The following is a 13972-nucleotide window of genomic DNA, read 5'->3' on the forward strand; positions in this document are numbered from 1 at the left end:
GAAACTTACAAATTAGTGAAGATTTTTAGTAAGATATTTGTTGTTGGTGTAGTAATGTTTTAAATTTTACATTTATCGTGTTTTAGACATTATTTGTGTTGTTCACTATTTTATGGTGAATGGAGTCTGAGGATTATGGTAAATTTGAGTTCAAAATTGTAAATAATGTCAGGTTAATGTTTAAAACAATTTTACTTTATAGTAAATGCACTTTAAAGATGGCATAGATTAATTATTATTCATTGATACTTCAATTACTAATAATAGGATGTTTGTTTGAAGAAAATATAGACTAACAAAAAACCTTATTTAGTAGTAAAAAAATATCTTTTGCTACATATTTTACTTTTCATTCAGATACCATAAAAAAACTGACATGTTTTAAAATTGTGTCTTTCTTCAGTATAATAATGTTTGATAATTATATTAGTATTATTCTATTTGACAACAAACTTCAATGTGTAGTTTCCCATTATTGATTAGTGTTCTCCTTTGTTGATAACTAGAAAAAGATAAACATAGGTTTGAATAAGTGAACATAAATAATCAAATAATAACTCATGTTATCTTTTATTGGTTTGCTATAGAATTGATAAATATAAAAACGATTGTATATACCTATTTAATAAATATATGACAAATTTTATAATTATATACCTATTTAATTTTACTCTTTTTTTTAAATATAATTATTTTTCTTTTCATATCATTTTCCTCTGAAAAAGTATGTATATTTTTCACTTTGTTTCACTTATTTCTTTCTTTTTTTTTCTCATTTTTTTTTTCTTCCTTTTAACCAAACAAAGTGTAAGGAAAAAAATCATATTGTGATCTTCCTTTTTAGAGCTTTTTATCTTCAAAATATTTATGCCAAAATTTTCAACCTATTATTTGATTGGATAGAACATCACCAACTTTTGTTATTTTTTTTTAAAAAAAAAACTATTATCATAAGCTTTGTTTGATGACTAGTTTTGTTTTAAGTAATCTTATTCGTTGTCTTTAAAGATCTACCTCCCTTATAAATTTTTATGAAATAGATGGTTTTATGATTTGATAAATTATTCCTTTTTTAGTATTATGAGTAAACTAAATCACATCGTTTTAAAATAACATATGTTTTCAAAATAAAATTATTTTATATGATACTTTTTATTATTTCTGAATGAATAAATATTTATGATTTAATTCGTTTGTTCACATTTAAGCTACAAGTGACCATTCACAAATGAAGTTGTACAAAAATAATATAAATAGTCTTCAATAAAAATAAATTATAAAAATGTTAACCTAAATTAAATCAGAAAACTTTTTTACTCGTTCTTTTTAACTCACAAATAAAATAGTGTTAGATTGGTTCTCAAATTTTAGAACGACCAGTTTTATTAGAATTTAATAATAATAATTTAAAAGATAAGGGTAATATTATCTTATATATATATATATATATATTAAAATTTCTATATGAAATCATTACATCTAAAAATTAAAATTAATTTCACTTAATTTTTTAACTTTTTTAAAATTTAGAATAATTATTTTTAATTAGATTAACTTGACCCATTGGTCCTGTCTAACTACAAAAATTAGCTTAAATTTTTTTAATAATACTTCAACAAGTATGTGAACTTGTATATGGATACATATAATTTTGTGATATTACTATTAACTTAAACAACACAATGAAGTTCCATCATTGATTCAACCAAGGAAGTTCCCTAGTTTAATATTTGCAAATACCAAACTCAGATAATTGATCTGGTCCCACATTGTTTGAATTTACACAACACACTATATTATTTTAATATTTATAATATGTTGAAATGATAAATTCATTTAAAATTACATGAATATTTATATTATACACATCAAATATAAATATCATCAGTCTATAATTTGTCATAAAAAAATATATTATTTATAATAATTGAAATAAAGGAAAATATTTATTTTTATAAATTTTAAATAATTAAAAAATGATACTATTTTATATGTGTACCACTAAAACCATACCTGTTATATTATATATTTTATGCTGTGGAATTATATATTTTATGTTGTGGAATATTATGTTTATATAAATTATGTTCTCTGATTATGCATATTTATTTTCTTTATTTATCATTATGTTTCTCTAATTATGTTACACTTAATTATATTTTGAAATTATAAAAAATAATTATTTATTAAAAATAATTATACATACTTTAGTTAATAAAGTTATTTTTATGTAAATTTAATTTGTATTGTTTCTCTAACTTTATTTTTATTTAGATTATAGATTACATATATTAAATATAAAAACAATATAGATATTATATTAATATTTTTATTAAATTTACAAATTGGTATTAAAATTTGTAGCTTATCATAACACTAAATGCACTAAACTATTATTAATATAATAGTATGTTTATGTATATACTGACCAATGATGATGATATGGTGTGTGTAATAAATAAATAATAAAAGAAAACTCATTTATGGTGTGTGTAATAAATAAATAATAAAAGAAAACTCATTTATGGTGTGTTAGATTATATTAACATTGTATTTATATTATTAACACAAAAAATTGAACTAACATATACTTTTATTTGACACATAATCTGCTTGAAGTGCTTTGAGAAATGAGTTTGTTAAGAGAAGAGAAATTGAGCCGAATGCATCATATTGTTCTAAACACATCTATTTTAATTAATTTATATTACGGTAGATGGTTTAAACTGTATGTATAATTTATATAATAAATTTATTCAATTCTTAATACATAATAAATAAAAATAAGAGATTAGATTTTAAATTAAATTGAACTTAAATGACATAATTTATACTGAAAAGACTACTTCTGTTATCAATGATTTATAATTTCATGGATTTTTCTGTTTGATCACAGATAAAAAAAAAACAAGGAAATGTTAATTGTTTTAAATGATCAAAGGACATGATTTTAAAAATTGAAACTTCACAAGAGTAATTCTTTCTCCATGAATTAATTATTTTAAAAATTCAATATTATTAATTAAATGAACAAACTTTCTTAACAAATACCAATTGTTCGGCCACAATAATGGAAGAAAGTTAATGTGCAAACTTGTTTTGGAATGACAAGATTTAACCTAAAAAGAAGAAGTCTCTGACCTAAATGAGAAGCCTGTTATTCTATTTTATTAATGTCGGGTATAAAATAAAACAAAACAAAATGTTTGCATATGGACAAGTAATAATACAATTTAAGCAGAAATAATAAAATTTGTGGCTCTCACAAAAAGAAGCCAACCAAGAATATGCGCCGCCGGTAGATGCTTTCCTCCGTCGGAAGCACTCATCAATATACAAACGCTATAAATAAAAGAAAAACAATCTAATTATATCTACTCCTCAACCTGTCACAAAAAGAAAGAAAGTAATTAGCATCTATAAGGGCAAACCAACAAAATGAGACGTATCAACATTGCAACACCGACTGACATTATTTTCAGGCAATCATATTATCCCCATTACGAATATTGTTAGTGTTTACTGCCATGTAGAAGCTTTTTCAGAGCAAACTGATTTATTTCCCCCAAAAAAGATATTTTAAGGACGACTTGCAAAACCATGTGCTAACAAAATGTTCTTCCTATGGAGGAAAACTTGGACATTAACAAGTACTCCAAGGTGTCAAGCGTCAGAATGGATAACCAGACAAGATAGATATAATACAAGAAATAAAAAAGCTATCATTAGTATAAAGGAAAAATAGTGAATGTTTGGTAATAACTAAAGACAGTTAGGGAGCAATGAGAAGGGATATAAGAATTACTTAAGCTGAAAAAGGATTATTTTCAAGCAGCAGAACACCACCTTAAGGATTGAAGAGATTGGATCCCCCAACATTGAGAGCAATTAGTAGTGATATGCTAGTAATCACAGCAAGCCAAACTAAGGCTGAGCCTGCAATTGGAAGTTTCAATTGTCATCAGCATGAACACAACGTTTTTAAATCTGATAAACCTTCACATGACAAGTAATAAATATTATAGAAGGTTGAATTGAAGATCACAAGATAATGATACCTCCAGCAGAGCCTACAGAATTATCAGAACTAGAAGGGATTGGTTCAGCATTGGGAATCGAAGACTTTGACACTTTAGATCCAGCATTTGAGCCATTATCCAAAACTTTGCCCAACACTGTTTCAGATGCTACTATCCCCTGAAATTCTTCGCTAACGATTAATGCTGCCAAAACATCCATAAATGACTCTTTATCTATTTCATACACAGAGTTTCTTTCATCCCTCTCGTCAGTGACATTTACTTCTGAATCAGACAACTCGTCATCAGAAACATCAGTATAAATAGAGTCCATCTCAGTTTTATCATCTTCCTCATCCTCCACATATGCTTTATATGTTAGCCGAAGCAATATCTCGCCACAAGAGCGCTTTCCTAAAAACCCCCAACCTCCTTGTAAAACCACAATTTTGTCTGTTGGTACAGTGTCTTTAAGAGATCCCAAATCAACCTAAATATTTCCAATTAATAAAAAACGTAAACCCATGTTTTAATGTAACTTTCAATACAAAATAAAATCAGTATGACATGAAATTTCTATACAATATTAAATAACCAAAGTGAAAAAAAAAAATTACTTTTTAAAAGACTACCTTTAAAACACTAAATTAAATTGTACAACAAATATCAAACTTTGATGCAAGGGAGTGGGAAGATAAAATTTATTTTGCAATAACTTCCCTATATATACATACATACATACATACACACATACACACACACAAACACATGCACAAACCCCTTCAGAAAAAATATAAAAATACTATATTTTTCTGTGTTGTGAATAGTGGCCAGCAGAAGGGAACTACAATAATCCCCATGTCAGGGCTGCCCGACAACAGTCAAGAGTAAAAAATGCTGGCCATAAAGCCCAGCAGCGTGAAGGGGAATGACAAACAAATGTTAATTTCTTTCTTTCAGTTCTATTACATCCGTCCATTAGACTTCTTAATATATAGGCTTCATTTCTCTCTCTTATAAAGAATAGCAAATGATTATATGAAAATTGTTTAAGAGTCCATGTCGACTAGAGATAAGACCAAATTATATTATGTAAGTGGGTGCAAACCTCATTTTATAAACCGGTTTTGTAGAGTTGAGTTAGTCATAGACCCACTAACTAAAATGGTACCAGATTCATTATGAGCCTATTCTAATCAAGTTTATTAGGGCTCTGTGCCACCTTAACCGTGTTCCTATTGGACCACCCATAAAAATATAAACCCACACTTGAGATTTTCATTTCTCAGCGTCAGAAGTGTGTTAGAAATCTCACATTGACTAAGAATATGGTCAAATCATAGTATATAAGTGAGGTGCAAACCTCACCCCTTACAAGTTGTTTTTGTAAGGTTGAGTTAGGATTAAATTCCACTACCTTAAGATGGTATTAAATTCATTCAGAGTCTATCCTAACAAGGTTTTGGGTCTCGTATCACCCGTTATTGGGTTCCCCCTAGTCCCACACTTGAGATGTCCAATCTTTAGTGTGAGGGGGTGTGTTGAAGGGCCCACGTCAACTAGAGATAAGGTCAAATTGTAGGATATAAATGGGTGCAAACTTTACCTCACAAGCTGGTTTTGTAGGTGTTAGAATAAATCATCTTAAATAGACTTTATTGAAAAGCTGCTATGCTAGTGCTTTGTGCTCTACCTAATTTCTAGATGTAACATTTCTTATTCTTTTTCTCTTTCCTCTCATCTAATGTATTTAAACTTCGAATATCATTATAAATATGAGAACCTAAGATAGGGGAATTAAGCTCTAAAATCCATTATCTATTCTTTTATATTTTTCTCAAGTATAAGATTGTGTTAGGTTTAAATTCCATTACTTTAAGAAAAATTATTCCAAATACATGTTGAATTGTTATTGTTGAAAGAGAGAATGAAAAATTGTGTAGTGAAGGAAGAATTCTTCAAATGAAACGAAACTAAGAGCCAAAATAGAAGATAAGCTTTTCAGGTTGCCTAATAAACTAAGGCTTCAAATGAAAATAAGTTTTTGAAATTACCTAATGAACTAAGGGTGTTTTTGTAATTTAAAACAGAGACAAGTATGCGGATGAGGAAAGGTCAGATATGTACATACTTATCCCCCTTCCCATACCCAATTTAAAAAATTGCCTATTACCTATACCTATATATTGTCAATGCGGGGATTCCCCATCAAAATTAGGACGGGACAGGTTTGGATAATTCCCGGAAGGACATGTTTATTTGCAATCCCTAATCAAAGCTACTCCCTTTGTCCCAATGTAATTGTCATCCTAGGTTTTGTTACAGAGACCTAGAAATATTAATAAATGAACGAGAGGGAGTTTCAATTTTACAAAAGTAACCTAATTCACTTTTAGTTACTGCTGTCTTAATATAATATTATTGGGGGTATAAATTTGAAAGACTAAATAATATTACATTGAGAAACAAAAACGACATTCATTTTGGAACTTATTTTCTCCTATAGATGACATTTGTTATAGGATGGAAGTAATATCCTACTGGAATTATAATTAAAATCGGGAAAGTCAATCAATAAGATACACTCAAGGTCAATAATAAGAGGGAAACAGGGACAACAAGCATGTCATTCAGTTCATTACTCAAGACAAGGACTCCAAATGCAATAATAATGGCTTTGACAAAAGACATGAAGTATGCCATACAGTCAGAAAATATTTAAAAGAGTGACCAGAAAAAGACATGTCCTTGATATAAGAATGCTAGCAAGAAGCAGTATAAAATGAAAGGTTGACTAAAAGGTAAGCAGAAAAATCCCAAAAGGAAAAGCTAAAGCTAGTATGTTGTAAACTGTGAAAGAAGTATAAACCTATTAAATAGAGAAAAGGTAATCATCATTAAAATACAAATGATGTTATGCATAATACAAACCTCTCCTGTACCAATAGTCAAATCTGCAAATCCTAGAGCGTCCTTTACTTGGATGGATAACTTTTGTTTTCTAGGGTTGGAAACAAGCATGTGAAAATCCTGTTGAGCGAGAGAACACATTATTATTATAAATAAAAGAAAAATAGAAATGACATAATAAAGATGAATTGGGAAATAAAAAAAGACACCTGATTCCAAATTGGCATTCCTGGGGGTCCAATTACAGTGGTTTGACTGTTCTTTTTGCTGCGTATAACTTGATTACCAAGGCCAAGAACAACATAAGGATCTGTCTTGCCTGGAAGTAGAGTAAAAATTGTGATAGGTAATAGAGAATATATATTGCACACAATTCATAACTAAGCTTTCTGCTGAAACTAAAACAGGTTAAGAAAAGAAAACACAGATAGGTCAAAATGAAGGAGAAAATAAATATACAGAATACAATATATGCACACTTCAATATATATATATATATATATATATATAGAGAGAGAGAGAGAGAGAGAGAGAGAGAAAGAGAGAGAGAGAGAAGTATATACTAGTAACACAATTACCAAAATTTACTAACATGAATAACAATAAAAGCCAAAACTCTGCAATATTGCAGTGATATAAAAACTGTCAATGTAAAAGAAAAATAACATCATGCTCATTAACTACATTTCCTTGTCAATGTATTAAAAGTAAAGTTCCAGGAAAAACTAAAATTTATCAGAAAGCTTACTTAGGCTTTCTCCTTTTCCCTTTCTTTTACCTTGTCCATAGAGAATATTCGTCATATTTAGCTATTTACACAACTTAAATTCAGGATTCATACACCCGAGGATCATGTCAACAACATAGGTTAATTGAAACTGATATTAAACATAAACCCATGACTAAAAGAGGACAAAACAAAAAATATGTCCAGAACAAACATAAATAAGAGACAGACTGCAAAATATAAATCTATTAAATATCAAAGAACACACCAATCATGTATGAAAAATAATAATTAAAAAATCATTTAAAAAGCAAATGCAACACAATAGAGTTTTACCATAGAAAATATAAGAAAGCTTTCGAGCATCCACCAAAGTAACAGATAGTTCACCCACAGAATCTTTATTTCCTTGCATTTCTCCAGATTTAACATCACCAGCAACTGGACCAACAGCTTTTCCTTTTTGAAAATCTAAAACTATTTTCTTTGGGCGTACAAATAGTTTGGGTAAATCTTCAGTGAGAAGTTTAGTTAAAAACCTACAAGAGAAAAAACAGAATAATTACCTTACCATTAGCTACAGGATAACACCATAAAACACAATTTTCACAATCTAAGGATAACAAATCCATGAACATGAAAAGAGAGGTTGGAATAGTTTAAATTAAGAAGACATAGCATGTTTTAAAGAACTATTGTCATTGACATAAATTTTTATGAGAACAACTATTGTTAAAGAGAAACAATGGAAAGCACAACATAACAAAATGTAATTCTTTACAATTAACTAAAATAAATATTTTAACTGGAGTAATTAAATCTTCTAAAGTGCTCCAAAATTAGTAACATCAAAATCAGATACATGTCTAATCTCCATAAATAGTACCACTTTCAAAATGCATTCAAACAAGTGCACACACATATAGCTTCATAAGCATAAAATGCAATGAACTAATAACATAAAGAAGATAAATGGAACTTACATCGAGAGAACTGGAATTGCTGACCATGCCCAATGATGCCCAACAGAAAAACAACATAGATGTCAGCATTAATATTTTAGGTAATTTAAAAATATACATATATATATTTGACAAGCAAAGAGAGTCTAGGTTACCTTTAACCTACAAAAAATAATGAACTAAACCGAACTTTATTTATTATCAAAATGAAATGACAGTTAGAAAATATACAATATTAGATATTAAGTCATTCACAAGCATTCACTGATTAGTTTAAGATAACAGAGTTGAATCTTCACACGTTGTGAAAGCTTCGATAACCTAATGATCCATAAATCTATTTCCGTTCTTCTGAAAAAGTCAGAACTTCATGACAAGATAGGCTTGTGTAATGGGGTGTGTGTACTATATACTGAAAACCCTTCACCAACAACTTAAGTTTAGAGTAGAATTAGTTCTTGACACAGTAAGTTGTTGTTGAAAGGAAAGTATTCAAGAAGGTGTTCAGAAAAGTTGTGAATTGAACTCAACTGGTGAGAACTAAACCAAAATGACAAAAGAGTTTGCCCAAAATGAACTGAAAATAAGTTAGTCCAAACTGACCGGTTTATGGTCCAGAAACTCTTCCATCAAATTTGAACCAAACTTCGTTTTGAACCGAATTGAACCAAACTGTTTTTCTAACTGATAATGGAAGTAGGAGAACTTTTACCCCTTAATTAAATAGTTCAGTTTTTACAATTTGATTAAGTTTAATTGGGTTTAAACAGTTCTAAAACAATAACACCGGAGTTTCTTTCTACTTTTTTCAACCCACGAATCATTAATAGTAAATCATTCAGATCCAAGTAATTTAGAAGAGTGTAATTTCTTATATCTAAAAGAGTACGACATACCCATTAAATTGAACAGACGGAATGGAGATAGTTCAAACTTGATCTTGGGAAGTGAAACAAAAGCCCATGAAACAGCTCCCACCCATGGTTCTGTTGGTATTAGTCTTAATTTTACCCAAAGTTCGCCATCGATGTCAAAGTCTCGAACACCAACAGGCACGACAATTGGAATGATGCCAAATTTCAGAGAAAGCATCAACAGCATGCGAGCACCACCTGTGTACCTAAGGCCTATCTGGTACCTAGATAAAACAAGGATAAATTTACTTAACCAAAAACACAATTTATAGCTTTGGTAACCGGGAAGATAAATCCAGAAGTATAATGAATAAAAATGCTCCCAAGTCCAAACTGGTCCATACTACACAAGATATGCCCATAAACATTAACAAAACAGCAATTCAAATTCAGTTAAACCTTAAAATTGAGCTATTACTTCCAAGACATCGTGGTTCAAAATTTTATTACTAGTTTGCTCTCTAAGCATAATATTTGTGAGCAGTTACTACTTTTAACGTGCATTGGGCCACCTACCAAGAAATTCTAAGTTGTGATTAACACATTGATGAACCTGGATCCTCTCCCACATCCATAGCAGAATTTTCTCTCCCACGAATATCCTGGCCATCTATCATGTTCTCTCTCTTCCTCAATCACTGTGCAATAACCAATTAACGACTAAGGATGCATAGGATGTTGGCCGGGGAGGATCCCAGCCACATAATTTTAGTTTTCCACTTTCCAAGACCAGATGAGAAATGTTGAGATTGAAAGCTTAGTGACTTCCTTCCAAACGAACAGCGTATGCATGTTTGGATGCAGTTATATTATAACTCTTCCAAAAGTACAACAAGAGTGAAAGATACAAAAGAGTTCCTTCTCCAAAAATAGTTGAAATGCTCTAACATAATTTGAATTACTTATGTTCTGGAAGTTAAAATCAACTTATGCACTTAGCTTTTATAAAATCATTTTCATCAAACTTCTCTAAAAAGTGAGATTTATAAGTTCATTTTAATTCAGAAAGGAAGCATAATTCATTTCACCTGCTCAAATTCTTATCTTCAAGAGCTCACGAAGAAATTATTTAAACATGAGCATGATAAAGCAAGCACATCCACTACACACACACACGAGAACCAAATTAAACTTACTGCAAATCGTTGACTCTGCGAGAAGTCCTGCGCTCAACATTCCTAACAGACAACGGCTCATCTCCTAACGAGAACTGCTTAATCTCAACCCTCTCAACGTAATCAGGCTTCTTCAAATTATCAATCACAGGCTGAAGCAACCCTATAATCCAGTTCTCAATTCCACCTCTATACACCTTCCACAACTTCCCCAACACCATGTTCACCCACTCCACCGACTCCTTCCTCTGCAAATCCTTCTCCAGGAACAGCGAGAAGCTCGTCGGCACCTGCGGCCACACGCCACGCAGCCCGTCCTCTCCGCCGCTCTTGCTCCGCCGCCGCGAAGTCCACAGTTTATCGAACACAACGCCGACAAAGAAGAAGAACACGAACAGGCCGACCACGTTGCGGTTTATCGGAGGCGATGGAATCGGGTGAATGACCCCAAGCTGCGTCCGCAGCTTATCCACAATAGGATCCTCGCGGAAACCGGTGAAGTTCGAACCTAATTGAACCGAAGACGGCGGAGACGACAACGACGACGGTGAAGCTGAATCGTGCAGCTCGATATCAGCAACATCGTTGCTAGTGCTGTTGTCGTCGGCGTGGAGTTGATTGGAAATTCGTTTGAGAACGAAGGTGGTGGCGGTCCTCCGCGCGGAACTGGCGAATTCGGAATTCCAGTTTTGGTTGGAAACGTCCGAGGGAAGAGCGCAGAAGCGAACGGTGCGTTTTCTTCGGAATTTGCGGGAACCGGAATTAGCGAATAAACGCTTTCTGGTTCTTCTGGAGAAAGGAAATGCGGCGTTACATGGACAGAGAGAAGGGGAGAGTGAAGAGAAGTGTGAGATGGAAGAAGCGTGTTGCAGAATCATCGAGAAGGAGCATGGTCGATGAAAATCATGAATGAATGAAGAGTGAAGCTGTTTAATCAATGTAACCTTGAAAGCTTGGGATCACGGAGTCCCATATCATGTAATTTATGTAATGTGATGAAAAAATAGAGAAAGAGAAATTGAAGAGAAGAGAAGAAAAGAGAAGAAAAGAGAAAGAAAGTGTGTTATGTTTATGATTGTGGGAATTGGAAGGTAGATTTATGGCCTCAAAATGGGACAACGTGGATTATCAATAACTCGGTGGAAGGGGTGATGGACTAAGAAGGGACTCCTCACTCCACTATTCCTCCTATTTCCTTTTTCTCACAAATATTACTATCAATTTCAAATATTAAAATTCATTTTTCTGTTTATTATTTTTAAAATTAACAAATTTCACTTATAATATTTTTTTAGACAATATCATTTTCAAGTATGTAGGACAGATACTATACAAACTACGGAGATATATATTATCTCTAAGATGTAAGATACAGATGCTACTAAATTTATATATTATATAAATTAACAACAAAGATTTAAGTGTATAAATATATTTATTTTTCTAAGAGAAAATATTTATTATGATTAGTTAAAAAATTTTATTTTTTAATCATAATAAAAATTTATACAATAATTTAAATTTTTATAAAATTAATATATATTTTTTTAATTATATTAAAATTTTGCTAAAATTGTTAAAAATTCAACAAATATCATTAATATAATATGAGTTTCAATGTTTCATTTTAACGCGTCTTCATGTCTCGTAGATATAGTATTCGTACTTTGAAGATATAACTATAGTTTTAGACAAAACAATTTGATATATTTTTCTATAATTAAAAATAAAAGTAAATTTAAAGAATAATTATTTCTTATTTAGGTTAATAATTGTAAATATATTATATTTAGCCCGGAAAAATGATAAAAGATGTTATCCTATTTTTTTGTTTAATTTTTCGTTACTGACGATTTAGAAGATGGCTTGAATTAATAAATATAGCAAATACTAAAGCTTTTAATAGACATACATTTTCTTCGGAAAAGTATTTATATTACTGTAAACAAACAAAAAAATCATTAGTGGAAACACATTTTTTTAGGATAATAAGAAATAAAAATATAATTAATTGCTCTAATAATTATTAAAATAAAAAAAATATTACTAAAAGTTGCATTCATTTTAAAAAGTTATATATACGTAAAAAATAATCATAAAATAAATATTTTTATTAATTTTTATAACGTTATAATTCCATCAAGATACTACCACTTATTTTGGTGGGTGACTTCTTACAAATCATAAAATCAACAAAGTAGATTGTTTTAAAAATGGATTCAAAGAATATTAGAGGATGCTATTTTTTATTTTAATAAAATAAATTTAATCTTATTCAGCATAAACTTTTGTCGGTTATTGATAAATTAAAAATATATTTGATGTGATATTGAACTATTTATTATATGAAATAGTTAACCTATTATTTATGTTATTACATGAGTGGATAACAATGTAAACCCATTTTTTGTATTATTATATAGTGATTAAATAATGATAATTTTTTTAAAAAAGTTACAAATTATGAATTTTGAAAATAAATAAATAATTTATTTTAGTTGAAGCACGTGGGTCGGAGGTTGGGAATTTGGGGAACGCGGTTGTGTCGGAGAAGTGTTTTATTTGATTACGAGATTTTCTTTTCGTAATCCAACTTTTCATATTTTTTATGATTAATAAATTATAAATGTGGAAAACGTTATTTGCTTCCATATTTGTTAAGCCATTGACCGTGCATTCAAACGAAAATATGAAATCGGAATAAATTCAAACCTTGTATTCTTCAACATTTTGAAAACGAAACCCATTTAGTTTATGAAGTCTCTTTCATATCAGCCTTACACATTTTTCATTGCATCGGTAAGTGTATCTGTATAGATATCGGGGCTCAGCAATATTGATTCACGTCGATACACAGTGCCTACTTCACTTTTGATTGTCTTGTTTTTCGAATCTTCTTTTCTCTTCGCGTGTACCGGTCGGCCGGTGGGGTATCTGCGATTACACTCCGACGCTCAAGTCAGCGAAAGTGCTCAATCAGAATTCTCTTAGTATGAAAAAAAGTACATTTTTTCCATTTCTGAAGTCTCTTTAGTAGGTTGACTTGGATTTTGGCCATATGGATCAAGCAACTGATGGCTAGAAACATGCCTAATTGTCTATGGATCGTGCTTGATGGCTTCCTAAAATCCAGAAAGTGTTCCAGAGAACGTGTTTGACTTATTCAGCAGAAATTATAACTACTCGTCCTACGTGTAACTACATTCTTTATTTAATTAAGTCATTTGTAAATCTTCGACGCCAACTGGTACAGTAACAATAAACACGGAAGCATCATAGAGAATTTAAAAGAAAAACTTCTAAAAACAACTTTATAATAAAACTC

The 13972-nt window shown here is 30.3% G+C and overlaps 1 protein-coding gene across 2 annotated transcripts; it reads right to left on the reverse strand.

Moving 5' to 3' along the window:
- Positions 1-3137: 3137 nt before the first annotated feature.
- On the reverse strand, positions 3138-11849 carry LOC137834649 (synaptotagmin-3). Of its 2 annotated transcripts, none has more exons than XM_068642867.1 (9): positions 10669-11849; positions 9515-9756; positions 8640-8658; positions 7993-8195; positions 7139-7248; positions 6951-7049; positions 4059-4509; positions 3806-3936; positions 3138-3386 (listed from the first exon to the last, which is right to left on the reverse strand). In XM_068642867.1, the coding sequence occupies exons 1-8, from the start codon at positions 11523-11525 to the stop codon at positions 3848-3850; spliced, it is 2070 nt and encodes a 689-aa protein (XP_068498968.1). In that variant the 5' UTR covers positions 11526-11849; the 3' UTR covers positions 3138-3386; positions 3806-3847. The 2 variants fall into 2 exon arrangements, with proteins under 2 accessions (XP_068498968.1, XP_068498890.1); XM_068642789.1 differs by having other exon boundaries at positions 3847-3936; positions 10669-11820.
- Between the last annotated feature and the right edge of the window lie 2123 nt (positions 11850-13972).

Source organism: Phaseolus vulgaris, chromosome 11, assembly GCF_000499845.2.
Source record: "Phaseolus vulgaris cultivar G19833 chromosome 11, P. vulgaris v2.0, whole genome shotgun sequence".
NCBI lineage: Eukaryota > Viridiplantae > Streptophyta > Magnoliopsida > Fabales > Fabaceae > Phaseolus > Phaseolus vulgaris.